This window comes from Emys orbicularis, chromosome 12 (genome assembly GCF_028017835.1).
Source record: "Emys orbicularis isolate rEmyOrb1 chromosome 12, rEmyOrb1.hap1, whole genome shotgun sequence".
NCBI lineage: Eukaryota > Metazoa > Chordata > Testudines > Emydidae > Emys > Emys orbicularis.
The window spans coordinates 30126248-30141891 of NC_088694.1; the positions used below are offsets into that span (position 1 = coordinate 30126248).

Consider the following 15644-nt stretch of genomic DNA (forward strand, 5'->3'; position numbering starts at 1 on the left):
ATACTTTTCCCTCTACAATTCATCCTAATATTTGCTCCTTCTTAACACAGCATTTTATGTTTACCCCAGATTCAGACTGGGCGAGCCCATTAATTGTAATATCCTCTTTTTCTTTTTTTAACAGAGCTGCAGTAAAACTGCCAGAATTCGTTACTGTCTCTGCTTCCCCCTTTTAAAAACGATGATTCATATTTAGTGCTCAAGAAAGCAAGTAACCAAGATGCTCTTAAAATGATCAGAGCCGGTAGGCGCCGTAGAACTCTCAGAGCTGTGCCACTATCCCACTTGACCAGCAGCATGCCAACGCTACCCCAATCCTAGGCACCCCTCACTGCTCTGCCAGCGCCCCTTGGTCCTCATGTGCAGCACCCCTAGAGCTCCAATCCCACCCCTCCCTGAATACATCCCCAGGCCCCTAAATCCCAAATGGCTGTCACTGCAACTGTACAATGGGCAGGCTGTCTCTCTCCAAGAGGCCAAGTTACATGCTACAGGTTCTCCTACACACAGGCCAAGGTTAAAAAAAACCCAGTTACTTACCTACACTGTAACTGTTATTCTTCGAGATGTGTTGCATTATTTAATCCACTCCAGGCATGTGTGCGCCAGTGCACTCAAGATGGTACACTGCGTATGCACACCCCTAGAGTGGAATAGACGTGGGCAATCCCTGGAAGAGCACATTTCTACCTTGGGATTTAGAGGTTGGGGCAATATTAGGTAACAAAGTTTTTCCTTTTAACTCTCTTGCCTGGTTTGTTTGTTTATTTTTAACACCTCAAACTATTGAGGCAGTGACGACATAACCCTGTGATCTCAAAGAAGCCTCAGCACCAGGTAACTAACTGCAATGCTGCATTTAGGACAAAGATCTTTTATTTCAGACAAATGAGTTATTTGGGGCACATTTCCTGGTTTTCTGTTGCTTTTTAGTCGGTGGCAGCAACACCAATCACAGGAAGAGGAATCACAAGTGGCGGGGGACAGGAAATAAAAGTACTTTCAAATGTTCTTAGGCAGCAGGAGATGCTCAGGAATGATCAGAAACTGAAAACATCTTGCATTTACTCAAGATGGCGTCTGCCTCTGTTCCTGCTGGAGTTCTGTTATGGACAAAGAGAGTCCTATTAAAGGGAATAAAAGTGATATGCACCATGCATGCAGAGGCAAGAGATCAGAGAGATAACTGCTGCCCTTTGTGCCGAAAAAGCAACCCCATGTGGGCAACAGTTACACTGCTGCCAGCGGTTACGACCCTGACATACCACCAAGCCTGCAACTCTGCTCTGGCTTTCAATTCCCACCCCCAGCAGCTCTGGTGACTTTACAATAGTCGTCTATTACAAATTTCAACATTAGTCAATTGCATATGGTCCCTCTGGGAGGTCCGGTGACAATTAACAGAGCTATATCACCCCACCAGCAACTTCTGACTAATGAAATGGGGCATGATTCTCCTCTCTTTCATGCTGGTGTAAACTGGGAGTAATGCCACTACATCCAAAACGTAACATCACTCTCAGTCAGGTGTGGGAAGGAAATCAGGCCCAAGAGCTAACTTTTGGCATTCCCTTCCGATGTGTTTATTACTAGACCCTACATTACACCCCATCATTGCCAATTGCTCTTCTCCAGAAAGGACAAAAACCACATACCATATTTATCTGCACCATGTTCTGGAGCTAGTCATTCTCCCATAATTGGTGACCTATATTCCATCATAATCTTGAATTCTCTCCCACCTAACTTTGCCAAAATTTAACCACCTGCCTGCAAATTAGCCTGGCAAGAGCCCTCCCAAGACAGGAGATTGATGGCAAGTTTGAGGGAAATTAGTCAAGGTATTTCCCGATCTAGGGATTCCCTAGAACAGAGATTCCTGAACTTTTTTCCCTGAGGCCCACCTGTGCAGCTGCAATAGGCACCGGGGCCCACTATTAAAATGCATCCATCAGAGAGAGGGGCACCCCGGGGCATGCATGGCCCCTCGTGTCAGCAGGGACTGGGGCCAGCGAGAGGGCAAAGGGGGCAGGCAGGTGCCACAGCCAGTCCCCGCCGACACCCTCCACCTCAGCAGCCTGTTGAGTGCCTTGAGCTGGTCACCTGGCAGCCCTGCCTCAGTCACCCACCCAGCACCCTGGTGCACCTCACAGCCACCCCCTGCCCGGGAACGAGGGAAGGGCTTGGGGGCCGCCAGTGCTGAGCCGAGGCAGGCGCTCAGGTCAGGTCCGGCTGTTACCTTGATGGTCCCAATCATCCACCACCAATCCTCGATCCCTATGGGGACTGTGACGCTGATACTCCGGGGGGCCGACAGCCACACATTGCGGGGTGCGGCAGCTTGGGAGTGGGGCTGGCCACAAACCCTCCTGCCTCCTTCAGCCGCCATGGAAGCCACCACTTCTCGGAGCCGGCCCCTTCTATTGACCCTCCGCCTCCATTTCGCCCTCCAGGGGGGCTGGGCTCCTCTGGCCCCAGGCAGGGGCCATCACCAGCCACCACTCCACCAACGTATACAGTTTGGGGGGCAATGCCCCACCATGCCCCCCAACTCCACCCATGGCGGACCATGCGGGACTGTGTTGCAGCCCACCTTTGGGCTGTGGCCCACATTTTGGGAACTCCTGCCCTAGAAGAGCTGTCTGGACTTTCAGAAGCGTTTCTCAGAGTCTTTTTGGCCTGTCATAGCTCAAAAATACTTGGATCTAAACTCCAACATTTGCATTGCAGAGATGGCTGAGTGCTTTTCACTAATGTGGGGGTGGAGGGAAGAGTTATAATTAGTTCTGGGGGAGGTATAAGTACTTTAAGTTGTGTGCATGTTTCCAATGTACAATGCTCTTCTTCTGACACTCTCAACCCCTGCTTACAGACTTCCTAAAGGCCTACTCCATAGCTACTGTGCCATATTCTTGGGGGGAGGGATAGCTCAGTGGTTTGAGCATTGGCTTGCTAAACCCAGGGTTGAGAGTTCAATCCTTGAGGGGGCCATTTAGGGAACTGGGGTAAAAAAATCTGTCTGGGGATTGGTCCTGCTTTGAGCAGGGGGTTGGACTAGATGATCTCCTGAGGTCCCTTCCAACCCTGATATTCTATGATTCTCCTCAGGTCCATAACCACATGTGCCTTATGTTCCTTGTACCACTTACTCCTGGGGGAATTCTGCACCACTGCGCATGCACAGAATTCATATTTCCCTGCAGATATTTTTTTCTCCTCACAAAATACATTCTGCCGGAGAGGCACTACAGTTACACCTTTCACCCACCAGGTGCTGCTGTGGCACCAGAACAGAGGGCAACCAGCTCACCGGCCATAGCAGCTAGCCGTGGAGAGGAAGGAGGAGAGGCTGCGTTCCTCACAGCACCCTGCCTGCAGGGCCAGGTGAGGAGGCAGAGGATGGGGCGGGGGACAGACAGAGCGGGGCACATGGAGCTGCTGGGGAGGTCACATAGATTGGGGTTCAGAACGGCTAGTGGGGGGGACATACTGGGGCGGGGGCTGAATGGGAGTGGGGTTGCAGGGCCACATGGGGACGGAAGTGGAGGGGGTGGCAGTGGGACATATGGGAACAGGGGCAGATATGCCCGACTAAATGGGAGGGGCTAGGAGTCAGCTAGGGTCTGCACGGGGGAAGCTCCCCAACTCCCTAACAACCCCCCAAAAACTCTGTTCCATACTTCTCCCACCCACACCCAACAACCCTCCAGGTTCACCCCCAGGCTCCTTCCCTGCTTCCCTCTCCCTCAGCTCCTTCATTACCCCAATTCTTTATACTGCTTCTACAGGGTGCGGGAAATACGTTTCTGTATTGTAGTTAAAATGAATTATTCCTCACAGTTCTGTATTAATATACTTAATGAGGAATCTATTTGTCAAAAATCATTTCTTGAATCTTTTTTGTTGTCTGTATTGTTACAAACATACTTGCTGACAGGTATTTTGAAATAAATTACCAAAATAATTGAAACTGGTGTGATTATATTGTGTTATTTTGACAAATAAAATATGCAGAATTTTAAAATATTGTGCGCAGAATTTTTAATTTTTTGGTGCAGAATCCCCCCAGGAGTAACCGCTGCATGCACATCTTATAGCTACAGACATTCTAACACCAGCTTCAGAACAAGCAGTCATGCTGGCTTTAGAATGTTCATAAGCAAGCCGAAGATTTATCCAACAATATTTTAATGTATGACCCTTGTGTGCTACTAAAATTTATTTTACCACCACCACATCAGTGCTGCAAGATGTCCAGAACCAATATTTACATCTCTGACATCCACTGAGTGTGTCAGACACTCTTACAAAGCCTGTCAAATCAAATCCAAAGAACTTCAGGCAAACAACTTTTTTTACCATTACTGAAGGTTGAAACCGTAGGCTGCTGACTGCCTGTCAGAACCTTCTACATGCAGCTTTATATGAACTCGGAATGCCCAGCCTGAATGAAGAAAACATGCACACGCACATAGAAATCCTGGCCCGATCGCCAACCTGCCATACAGTTTGTAAGGTGTGTACTTTTACCTGAATGAATTTACAAAAGTTTTCAAAAGGAATTTAAAGAGTCATCTTAAATTTAGAAAAGCTGCAGAATTTGTTCAGTATGTATGTGAATAAATATTTTTCACCAACATGTAGGCCTGTCTATACTAATAAAAATTTACCAGTATAACTATTTCTTAGGGTGGGGGGATTTTTTACTGAAGTTACATTGGTTAAAGCTCTTGTGTGGATACAGTTATATTGGTATAAAGGTGACTTATACCAGTCTCCTCCCCATACAGGAATAGTTATAACAGTATTAGGGTACCTTTCTACTGGGGCCATGTCTACACTACAGACTTCTGCCAGCATAGCTGTGTCAGTTAGCATGAAGAGGTGTGATTCCCCAATCGACACAGCTATGCCAGCAGAAGCCCCTAGTGAGGACATAATTATACCAACAGAATTGTGTTTTTAACAGTATAGCTTGTTTTGCTCAGGGTGTGTATGAAATAACCTATACCAGTAAAAGCACACCTTTGACCAGTACAAGCTACGTCCACACTAGGATCAGTATACCTGTACTGGCAAAGAACCCCTAGTGTGGACGTGGTCCAATATACTAATATAAATTCATCCAGTCTAGAGGGTTGTACCACTTTGACTACAGCACTACACTTCAGAGCTGTAAAGCTTCCTTCCACACTACCATTGGTTCTTACCACATAAGCCCCACAATTGAGGATTCTATGCTTAAAAGGTTCATATCTGTTGGTGGGGGAGCTGAGTGTCTGATATCTTTGTATTTGGAGGCATGTGTCCCTTTGAAAGGCAGTGTGGAATGACCACACCCAGCTTTTGTATATTATAACCAAGTACACCTCTATCTCGATATAACGCTGTCCTCGGGAGCCAAAAAATCTTACCGCGTTGTAGGTGAAACCGTGTTATATTGAACTTGCTCTGATCCGCCGGAGTGCACAGCCCCGCCCCCCCGGAGCACTGCTTTACCGCGTTATATCAGAATTCGTGTTATATCGGGTCGCATTATATCAGGGTAGAGGTGTACATATTTTTCAGTGGACTGCATGTGACCCTAAAGAAACCAGGAGTCATGGGAACATGCGATGTAATCAGATGCAGTCTGGTTCAAGTGATACAGCAGCACGCGACCCCTTCAAGATGAGTAAGGTAGCCTAACTACTACTACCTTGCATGGTGTCAAGTATCAGGGGGTAGCCGTGTTAGTCTGTATCTACAAAAACAACAAGGAGTCTGGTGGCACCTTAAAGACTAACAGATTTATTTGGGCATAAGCTTTCGTGGGTAAAAACCTCACTTCTTCAGATGCATCTGAAGAAGTGAGGTTTTTACCCACGAAAGCTTATGCCCAAATAAATCTGTTAGTCTTTAAGGTGCCACCAGACTCCTTGTTGTTTTTAACTACTACTACGTTTTGGGAGTCACTCATAGTGAGTATTCTTCAACATGGCACCTTAGCACCAAAACTCCAGGTTTTCTAGCAATTGCTTTTTTGGTTCAGGATGGGAATTCCAGGTGTAAATAACTCTACAGAAAGTGTTTTCAGAACTGTTACTGGCCTAAACTTTCAGCCTTTTCCTCAATGAAGTGTTTTACCTGGGACTAAGAGCAAAACACGCAATGCTTCAACAAGAATGTACGAAAGGCACATGGACTCAACTGCACTGACATATCCATGGATTACTTTGCTTTCCACACAAAATTCAGACTTTTTCACCTTGAGCCTGAGGCCTTGCCCAAACGGCACAAGACTGGAGCTAGGAGGTGGGTTTCACTCTCGTTCTGACACTGATTTGCTTTGTGACTTTGCAGAAGTTAGTATCTGACCCTCAGTTTCCTCATCTGTAAAGTGACATTTACCTGCTTCACAAGGGTATGTAGGTGCTATCAGCCAGTGACTGAGGTAGGACTAAGACGTGGGAGGTGCCGCCTACCACCCCAGCACTTACTCATCTAGACCACAAGGCCCCTAGCAATGCACCATCTTCTCAGCATAGCTTTTACATTATTTAGAAAATCTGCATCTGCTGACTGCAAGCTTCCTAGAATACATGTTCAATTCTAGGCCAAGCCATTTTGGAATTCTGACAAGCCAGCAAAGAAGGTTAAAACGTGTTGAAGGGGATCTCGCCACTTCATGTTTTTGCATGTACACACCCTGGAGTTTTGAAGAAGTTAGAGAAGGTTTCACAGCCAGCTTCTAATGGGAAGCTAACTCTAATCGTAACTATGGAAAGAGTGGAGTCTCCCCATCATTTACCTCTCAGGTCATTATGTTTTAACATGTACCTTAATAGAAATCAGGATCAGTTATACCCTTTACTCTAGGACCATGGTTTTCAACCTGTTTTCATTTGCAGACCCCTAAAAAATTTCAAATGGAGGAGCGGACCCCTTTGGAAAGTCAACCTGTGGTCTGCGAACCCCTACCATAGCTGTTTTAGACTGAAAACTGACTGAACAGAATGCAACTATAAATGTTGCACATGCTTGGCATGGCACTTGATGCAGCGTGAGAAAGGGCGCTAAACTGTGGGCTTCTAAAGTAACGACAACACTTCCGGGTTTTGACCTGGGGGGGGGGGTATTCACATACTTTTGATTGATCAGAAAAACGGAATGCCTTTTCTGGGATCTGAAACTTTATTTTCATAGTCACCTTTTGTGGACCCCTTAGATAGTCTGCAGGCCCCCTGAGGTCCACAGACCACAGGTTGAGAACCACTGCTCCAGGATTACATGCAACACTTTCTACATTATAATAAAAGCAGAACATTACCAGTAAAAAGCAATTTTGTCCCCAAGTTTCTTTTCATTGACATTTCTATCCAACAGGTTGTAGCAGATGTTGGTTGTAGCCCCTTTCATCCATTCAATAAAGATTTTTCCTTTTGTCACATCGAAATTGTACTTCAGAAAGGGTCCAGAGTGTTGGCTCCTCCAGTAAAATTCCTTAGCAATGTCATCCCAAAATTCTGCAAAAGTAACACAGTCAAACCTTAAGTGACAAAAATGGATCAAGACACATTTAATATCTGAAGATAAAATTCAATGGTCCTTGATAGGAAACAGAAATAGGGTCAAATTCAGTGGAGGTTGCAAACCTGCTACACTTCATGCAATGAAAGTTTGCATGAGCCAAGGCTTCTTTTAAAAGCAGCCTTTACCACCCTCATCAAGTCGCTCTCTAATACTCACTCAAACTGGTTCAACTGAGATTACAAAACGTGGTGGTGCAGTTGCCACCAACCTAGTCTTCAAGTATGTAAAAGCATTTTACCTTCTTCCAAAATTTGGAGATAATACACCTCTACCTCGATATAACACTGTCCTCGGGAGCCAAAAAATCTTACCACGTTATAGGTGAAACCATGTTATATTGAACTTGCTTTGATCCGCCGGAGTGCGCAGCCCCGCCCCCCCCCCCCGGAGCACTGCTTTACCGCGTTATATCCGAATTTGTGTTATATCGGGTCACATTATATCGAGGTAGAGGTGTATGTTACATTTCAACCTGGCAATTTCTTCTAATGTTCAAGAGATCCGTCTAGGGTGACCAGATGTCCCGATAATATCGGGAAAGTCCCGATTTTAGGGGACTTGTCCCGCGTCCCAACCTTACATTGGTCGGGACGTCTGGTCACCTTATATGAGGGGGACGGCGCCAAGCCGGCGCCACTCACCTTCCCTCCCTGGGCCCTGGGGCAGCGCGCAGTGAGCTCCCGGCATGGCGGCGCCAGCCCACGGGGCCCCCCGCCTGGCCGGCAGGAGCCTGCAGAGCGCAGCCCTGCCCCTGCCCCGGCACACAGAGAGGCAGCGAGGAGGTCTCACTCCCCTGCGTGCTGCAGCGGGGCGGGGCCTGTAGACTCGGGCAGCAGGCAGCAGTCGCCGGGCAGAGAGCCCCCCCATCCCTGCCCCCCTCCCCTCAACCCGACCCGACCCTAGGAAGGGGCAAGAGGGACTGGGAGGGACCTGCCTGCTGGATGCTTCCTGGGAGCCGCTCCAGATAAGCACTGCTGGGCTCACCTGGCCCCCTGGCAGGTCCGTCTGGGGGGGCTCCCCTCAGACCCCACCCTGACCCTGTTCCCTCAGCCTCCCCCGCAGTCCCCCCTGTGCCCCCCAACCTCAATCCACTGCCCTCAGCCCCCCTGACCCTGTTCCTTCAGCCTCCCCCGCAGTCCCCCCTATGCCCCCCAACCTCAATCCACTGCCCTCAGACCCCACCCTGACCCTGTTCCTTCAGCCTCCCCCGCAGTCCCCCGTGCCCCCCAACCTCAATCCACTGCCCTCAGCCCCCAACCTGACCCTGTTCCCTCTGCCTCCCCCACAGTCCCTCCCCTCCCCCCGATCATCTCACCCGACCCACTGCCCTCAGCCCCCACCCTGACCCTGTTCCCTCAGCCTCCCCCGTAGTGTCCCCCTTGTGCCCCCCACCCTCAATCCACTGCCCTCAGCCCCCCGACCCTGTTCCCTCTGCCTCCCCCACAGTCCCTCCCCTCCCCCCGATCATCTCACCCGACTCACTGCCCTCAGCCCCCACCCTGACCCTGTTCCCTCAGCCTCCCCCGCAGTGTCCCCCTTGTGCCCCCCACCCTCAATCCACTGCCCTCAGTCCCTGCCCCTGTTCCAACAGCCTCCCCCACAGGCCCTCCCCTCCCCTCCCCCCCCATCATCTCACCCTGCATGGATGTGGAAATCTGTCCCGGATTCCAGGCTGTCGTTAGCCCCTGGGGCAAAAGATCAGCAGAGGTTTCCAAAGGTAAGTTTGCAGCCTTTGCTCAGACCCAAACATTTTCACTTAAAAAAATAAATAAATAAATACCCAAACCCATCCTGACACCCATCTGCTCTGTCCAGATTTGCTGTTATCCCTGTTGAGGCCAAAGTGGTTTGAAAAATTAAAAATCCTTGACACCATTGTGTTGCCTCCCCCAGTGTTGCTCGTTAATCTGATGGACCTGCCGATAATGAATAAAGATGAATGCCCTGGGAGCAATGTGTCAGGCAGACAGTTTGTGAAGTAGGAATGTGAATGCTGAAGCCCTCACAAAATGCAGAGGCTTTTCTTAACCTGAGAACTGAAAAAGAGCCAGATACCCTGCATGGGTTTGAAAGTGACAAGAGCCTAGACTGACCAGAGCAGCATCAGGTTTGAAGTGACGAGGAGGGTCTGTGTCATGAAGTCTGCATTTCCACTGAGGGCTCTTCCATTGCCAGGGTAGCACTGGCGCAGGTCTGCCGCCCGGCACAGCAATGCTGAGAGGTGCCAGTGTAGACCCGACCCACTGCCCTCAGCCCCCACCCTGACCCTGTTCCCTCAGCCTCCCCCGCAGTTCCCCCTGTACCTCCCACCCCGAACCCACTGCCCTCAGTCCCTGCCCTACCCCAAATCTCTTCTTCAGCCTCTCCCGTCATCCCACCTACATCACTCCCCCTGCTGTCCCACCACCTCAACTTCCCCCCATTCCAGTCCTGCTCCCCTCTGTCTCATCCCCTCCAGACCCTGTCCCTCTCCCCAACCCCCCGACCTTCCCCAGCCCAGCCCCATTGTCTCCCCCGCCCCGCCCCACTCTACACAGCTCTCTACCCTGTCCCATTCATGCTCCCCTCAGCCCCCCCTGACTCCCCCAGTCCCAGTCCTGTCCCCTTCAGTTCCTCCACCCTGCTTTCCCTGGTCCATCCCCACACACCCACCGACTTCCTCGACCTCCCTCCCCCCAATCCCACTGCCTGGACTCACCCCCGTCCCACTCAGGACATGCAGGAAAAAGAAGCAATGGGCTTAAACTGTAGCAAGGGAGATTTAGGTTAGACATTAGGAAAAACTTCCTAACTGTAAAGGTAGTTAAGCACTGGACAAATTACCTAGAGCGGTTATGGAATAGCAGTCATGGGAGTTTTTTAAGAGGTTAGACAAACACCTGTCAAGGATGGTCTAGTTGTTATTACTCAGTCCTGCCTCAGTGCACGGGTTTGACTAGATGACCTGTTGATGTCCCTTCCAGTCCTACATTTCTGTGATTCACACTGAATTGCCTTGTGCCACTGCCTAGTAGTAGTGGCACACAGTTCTCTGACATGCAGGTTTATAAAATTGTAGTTAATATACAGTTTAGAGCATAGCAGTTTTAAAGCTCTGCATGTTCAGACCAACTGAGCTGAAAATTGTGATCTATAGTATTCAAAACTATTAAGATGTGGGCTGAAATAAATAAAATCAGCATGAATTGCTCAACAATATCAATGGAATCAGCATTGCACTGCTATATATTGTAAAACATTACAGTGAAATCTTGCAAGTATTACATAGCACGCCGCCTTACCCAAGTGGTAACTAAGCATAACATCTTCCTGTTTCAACATTCTTAACTTGTATCCCATAGCTCCTAAAAGTTTTTTTTTTTTAAACACTGAATACTGCTAAGTTATGAGTTTTAACGGGTTTTTTTTTTCTTTTAAACCACAGCACTGAATGTTATTCTAAAATTGTATTCCAAATATTCTTAAACTCCCAGTTTATCCCCTGCTGATGTTCATTGTGAAAAGTATTGCAGGTCTAATAATAATATTTGGCACTTTTGTAATTCACTGTCCAACATGTGTTTTGTGCCCTCCTCTGGTGGATTTTTAGAGGATAACTGTATAGCTACCAGCTAAGGGAGTTATATCTTGAACTCAAGTAGTAGAAGCTCATGCTTTTAAGTCTGGATGGCTCAGGTTCAATCTTTGGTGACTAGCTATGATGGAGGCTGCTACACTTATAATCCCCTTAATCAGAGGTTCTGAATATGCTTTGTTGTAGGCAGAGCTAGCCTATAGTTAAGCAACCGAAAATTTAGAATGGGAAGTGTTGAAATGTTGGGAAGCCTTATAATTTTGCCAGTCTGGAACGAACATCCCATCTGAGGGATGGGGGCGGGGAGAGAGGAGAGTGAGACAGGACCAGGAAACTGGGACAAGGAATCCAGAGCTGTAGTGGGGGGCAGTTGAAATCAGATGAGGAGCTGGGGCGGGTTAGACAGCAATAGGATAGACATAGACTGGAGGGGACGGGGAAGAAGGGTCTTTGACTACTAGAGACCACTCCATTCAGGAGCCTGGGATAGACCCAGGATTCCTGAGTTTCACAGTTCCACTTCTGTCAGCAGATATCTGTGAAACCCAGTGGCAAAAAAAGTGTCTCATCCCCCTATAGAGCTGATCTACCACATATAGGATGACAACCTACTGCCTCTGCCATCACTTACTCCATTAGCTCAAGTGGCAGAAGTCTGTGCAGAGGATCTAAAGGTTCATCGGCAGGGTTGGAGCCATGCAAGTTTCACGATGATTCCACATGCCAGAATTTCTGGGGCAGTTCAGTTTTGATTTTTACCAAAAAACCTGGGGAAATGCATACAGAAATAGGGTGACCAGATGCCTAAATAGGGGAATCTCAAGCAGGAGTAGAGAGGTTATTTTATCTCTGTATTTGGCACTGGTGCAACCACTGCTGGAATACTGTGTCCAGTTCTGGTGTGCACAATTTAAGAAGGATATTGATAAATTGGAGAGTGTTCAGAGAAGAGTCACAAGACTGATTAAAGGATAATAAAACATGCCTTATAGTGATCGACTCAAGGACCTCAATCTATTTAGCTTAACAAAAAGAAGGTTAAGAAGTGACTTGGTTATAGACTGTAAGTATCTACATGGGGAACAAAAAGTTAATAATGGGCACTTCAGTCTAGCAGAGAAAGGTAGAGCATGAGCCAACGGTTGGAAGTTGCAGCTAGAAAAATTCAGACTGGATATAAGGCATACCTTTTCAATGGTAAGAGTAATTAACGATTAACAATATACTAAGGGTCATGGTGTTTTTCTAAAAGCTTTTTCTAAAAGCTATCCTCTAGGAATTATTTTGGGAAAGTTCTATGTCTGTGCTATACAGGCGGTGAGACCAGGTGATCACCGGATCCCTTCTGGCTTTATAATCTCAGAACTAGGTACATCAATTCACATGCAAAATTCTCATTGAATTCAATAGGTGTCCTTGCCCTGTGGCTTGTGGTGCAGGCTGCAGTAGGGGCCGTACAACCCCTCTCGCAGCTTCCTAGGGCCCCCTCTCGCAGCTTCCTAGGGCCCCCTCTCATGGCTCTGTGCACCTGTGTCTGTCATTGTCGTCCTCTCCCCTCCCCCCGCCCCGCTAGCCCAATGTGTCCTGATATTTCACTCCTGCGATCTGGTCACCCTAGATCTGTCTCCAGCTGTGTCCTCACACCATGCAGATTGTGTAACACGCCCACTCTTTCCAAAACAAAACCCCACCCCTTTTTCAAGAAGCAGATTTTTCCACTATCCCATTCTGAGCTTCAAATCACGTACAGTAATTCCTGGGAACATCATTTCCTGTGGTTTTCGAAAACTAACTGTATGTCCATAATATGGACTGGTTAATATGAGCTCAGATATGGACAGCACCACCCTCACTGACAGGTTTAGACGCACAGGCATTTACCCAAGAGAATGTTTGACATAACATGCACAGTTCTGATGAAAAACTCTACACCTACTTATACTGTGCAAGCAGAGTAATTTGCATTTAGTTATAAGGAAGTATCAAAACAGAGTGACAGCCCTGGGAAATGTACCGAGTACATTACCTCTGAGAACAACAGAGAGATACCTGTGAGGTGTAGCCTAGGAGAGCATAGGAGAGATGGCATGCAGAGACAGTGGGAGGTGTCTAACAGCCATAGGATGACCAGATAGCAAGTGTGAAAAATCGGGACAGGAGGTGGGGGGTAATAGCTGCCTATATAAGAAAAAGCCCCCCAAATGGGGACTGTCCTTATAAAATCGGGACATCTGGTCACCCTAAACAGCCAGCCTACTTCTGCTAGCAAATGCCTCCTCAATGACCTCCTCAAAACCCATATTTGTCCCTCCCCACTGCCAAACCATACAAAATACTGCTGTTAAAACAATTCCCCCCCATGCCCAGTTTCCACCATAATAATCCTCTCCCCCCCATCTTTCAATCCCTCCCTTCACTATATCAAATTCAACCTTGTTTCCACCTTCGGAGCCCTGTGTAACTCTGCCCCCTCTACACAGCCACCCATGACTCATTCCTTGTCCTCCCCGGACCTTCCACCTCACTGCCTGTTTGTCAGCATCTGACACAAATGTCCGTGCTTTCCTCCACACCACATCTAAGGTTCAGAAAATCCTTCCTGAGTTTATGTCAACCCTTTCCTCATTCCCAACCCTCCAGGAGAGGGACCCTCTAGGGTGCTGTATGGGATCTCTCTGTAGGAGAGGGACCCTCTAGGTTGTAGGGGATCTCGCCACTTCCTGAAGCTTTGAAGCTGTTAGAGAAGGTTTCACAGACACAAATGGATATTAGTTTCTCATACACCATAAATCTGCCCAGTTGGTGAACTCCTTGGACTAGGAACTGTGCCTTCCTGTTTGAAAAGTATCTAGCGCACAGTGGGCACTGCAGAAATACTAATAAGATTATTATATTTTCCCCATCCACAAAGCTAAGGCTCATTTTAGGGAGAGGTAGAAAGGCAGGGATGGGGGTGGCAGAGGTCACCAGCATTCTGGCATACTCTCCTTTCCAACCAGTCACAGCAAGATCACTCTCAAGCAGTTTTGCTTCCTCGCACTGCATAAGACAGCCCTTGGGTAGCACCACAGGGCAGTGGCTTAGGCATGGGACTGCATCCACAGACCCAAGTTCCCTTCCCATCAGCACTGCTAGCAACGTGCCTGCTGCCGGTGAAGTAAGAGCTTCTGTACCTCAGATTTAACAGAGATAACAGTGCTGACCCTCCTGGGTAAAGCCCAGACCTGGGCCCGAAAAGCGTTCGAGAGGCGGTAAGAGTTCCCTTCCTCCCTCCCCACGCTAGCAGTGCCTTGCTGTATGAAGCTCAGAGGGAAAGGATTTGAGGTAATGAATAGAGAACGGGTTTCAGTTTTAGAAAACACCGTCTGGCTTTACAGCAAGGGTTCCCCATGGTAAACACAGGGCGGAAGGCCCCGACACAGGAAGCCCTGCTCTGAGGGACAACGGCGCATAACTAGCACAGTAAGACCAGTGCTTAATGTGTGCCAGGGCCGAGCCCCAGCCCCTCTGGGCTTGGCTGTCAGTTATTCAGGTAAAACCATCGCAGGAGCCCCGCGCCGCTTTCGCTCCAGAGGAAGCGCTGGTCAAGCCTGCCAAAGGCTCTGCTCTGGTGCAGGCAGCACAGCCCGACGGGCACCCGCTGCATCCCGGGGCAGCCCCACGCTCGGCCCGCCAGGCGGGAGGGTCCGGCGGAACTGCCCGCACTTGTCTCGGCGCGAAGCCCGGCGACCGCCGCTGCACGCTGGTTTTACACCGCGCCCAGAGGCCCGGGGCTGGCCGCAGCCGAGGGCGGGGAGCCAGAGACGCGGCTCCAGCTTAGCTCTGCCCCGCGGGCTCCTGGCACACCAGGGCTGCACCCGGCTCCTGCCCCGCCTCGGGCCGGTCCCCGGGGCTCCCGCCCAGCACAGGCCCGGCAGGGCAGCGGGGTCGGGTCCCGCCCCAGCCCGGGGAGCGGCGGGCACAGCGGGGCCGGGGCTCCGTGCCCAAGCAGGCCTGGCCCCGCCCCGGCACTCACCGTGCGGCTCCTCCACCGAGTGGCGGTAGCTCTCCCGGTAGGCGGCCAGGCTGGGCACGTGGGCCTCCAGCACCAGGCTCTGCGGCGCCCGGAACAGCCCGTCGCGCTCGGCCGGCAGCGCCATCCTCCAGCCGGGCAGCGGGCAGGGCACTGAGTGGGGCGCGCACCGCGCCGGAGCCGCCCGGGGAGTGAGGCGGGCGGACCCGTGCGGCAGGGCCCGCCCCTGGAGCCGCCCCCCCGGGCCCAGCGTGCCAGGGGAGCCCGGCCCGGGAAGCCTCCGCCTGGGGGCGCTTTGCCCTACCCCCGGGAGTAACTCATCCTCTCAGGGCGCTGCGTAGAGCACCCCGCCCTCCCTGAGCACTTAGCTCATCACTGGTGAGGAGCAGGGTTTACAGCAGAGCAAAGCAGGAGGGGCCAGTCTCCCTCTGCAATTAGCGAAGAGGGGGAGCTGTGCGTGTGCTCTCCCCCGCACCCCATGCAACC

General features: G+C 49.9%; 1 protein-coding gene across 2 annotated transcripts in view; it reads right to left on the reverse strand.

Moving 5' to 3' along the window:
* The window catches only part of ACSS2 (acyl-CoA synthetase short chain family member 2), a 77837-nt gene extending 62588 nt beyond the window's left edge, over positions 1–15249 (reverse strand). Inside the window, exons 1-2 of one of the 2 annotated variants that reach the window (XM_065414291.1) lie at positions 15162–15249; positions 7310–7505 (exon numbers count right to left, since the gene is read on the reverse strand). In XM_065414291.1, the coding sequence (XP_065270363.1) occupies positions 7310–7398 (89 nt within the window). In that variant the 5' untranslated portion in view covers positions 7399–7505; positions 15162–15249. The remainder of the gene's footprint in view (positions 1–7309; positions 7506–15161) is intronic. The other variant, XM_065414292.1, reaches the window with a different exon arrangement.
* Between the last annotated feature and the right edge of the window lie 395 nt (positions 15250–15644).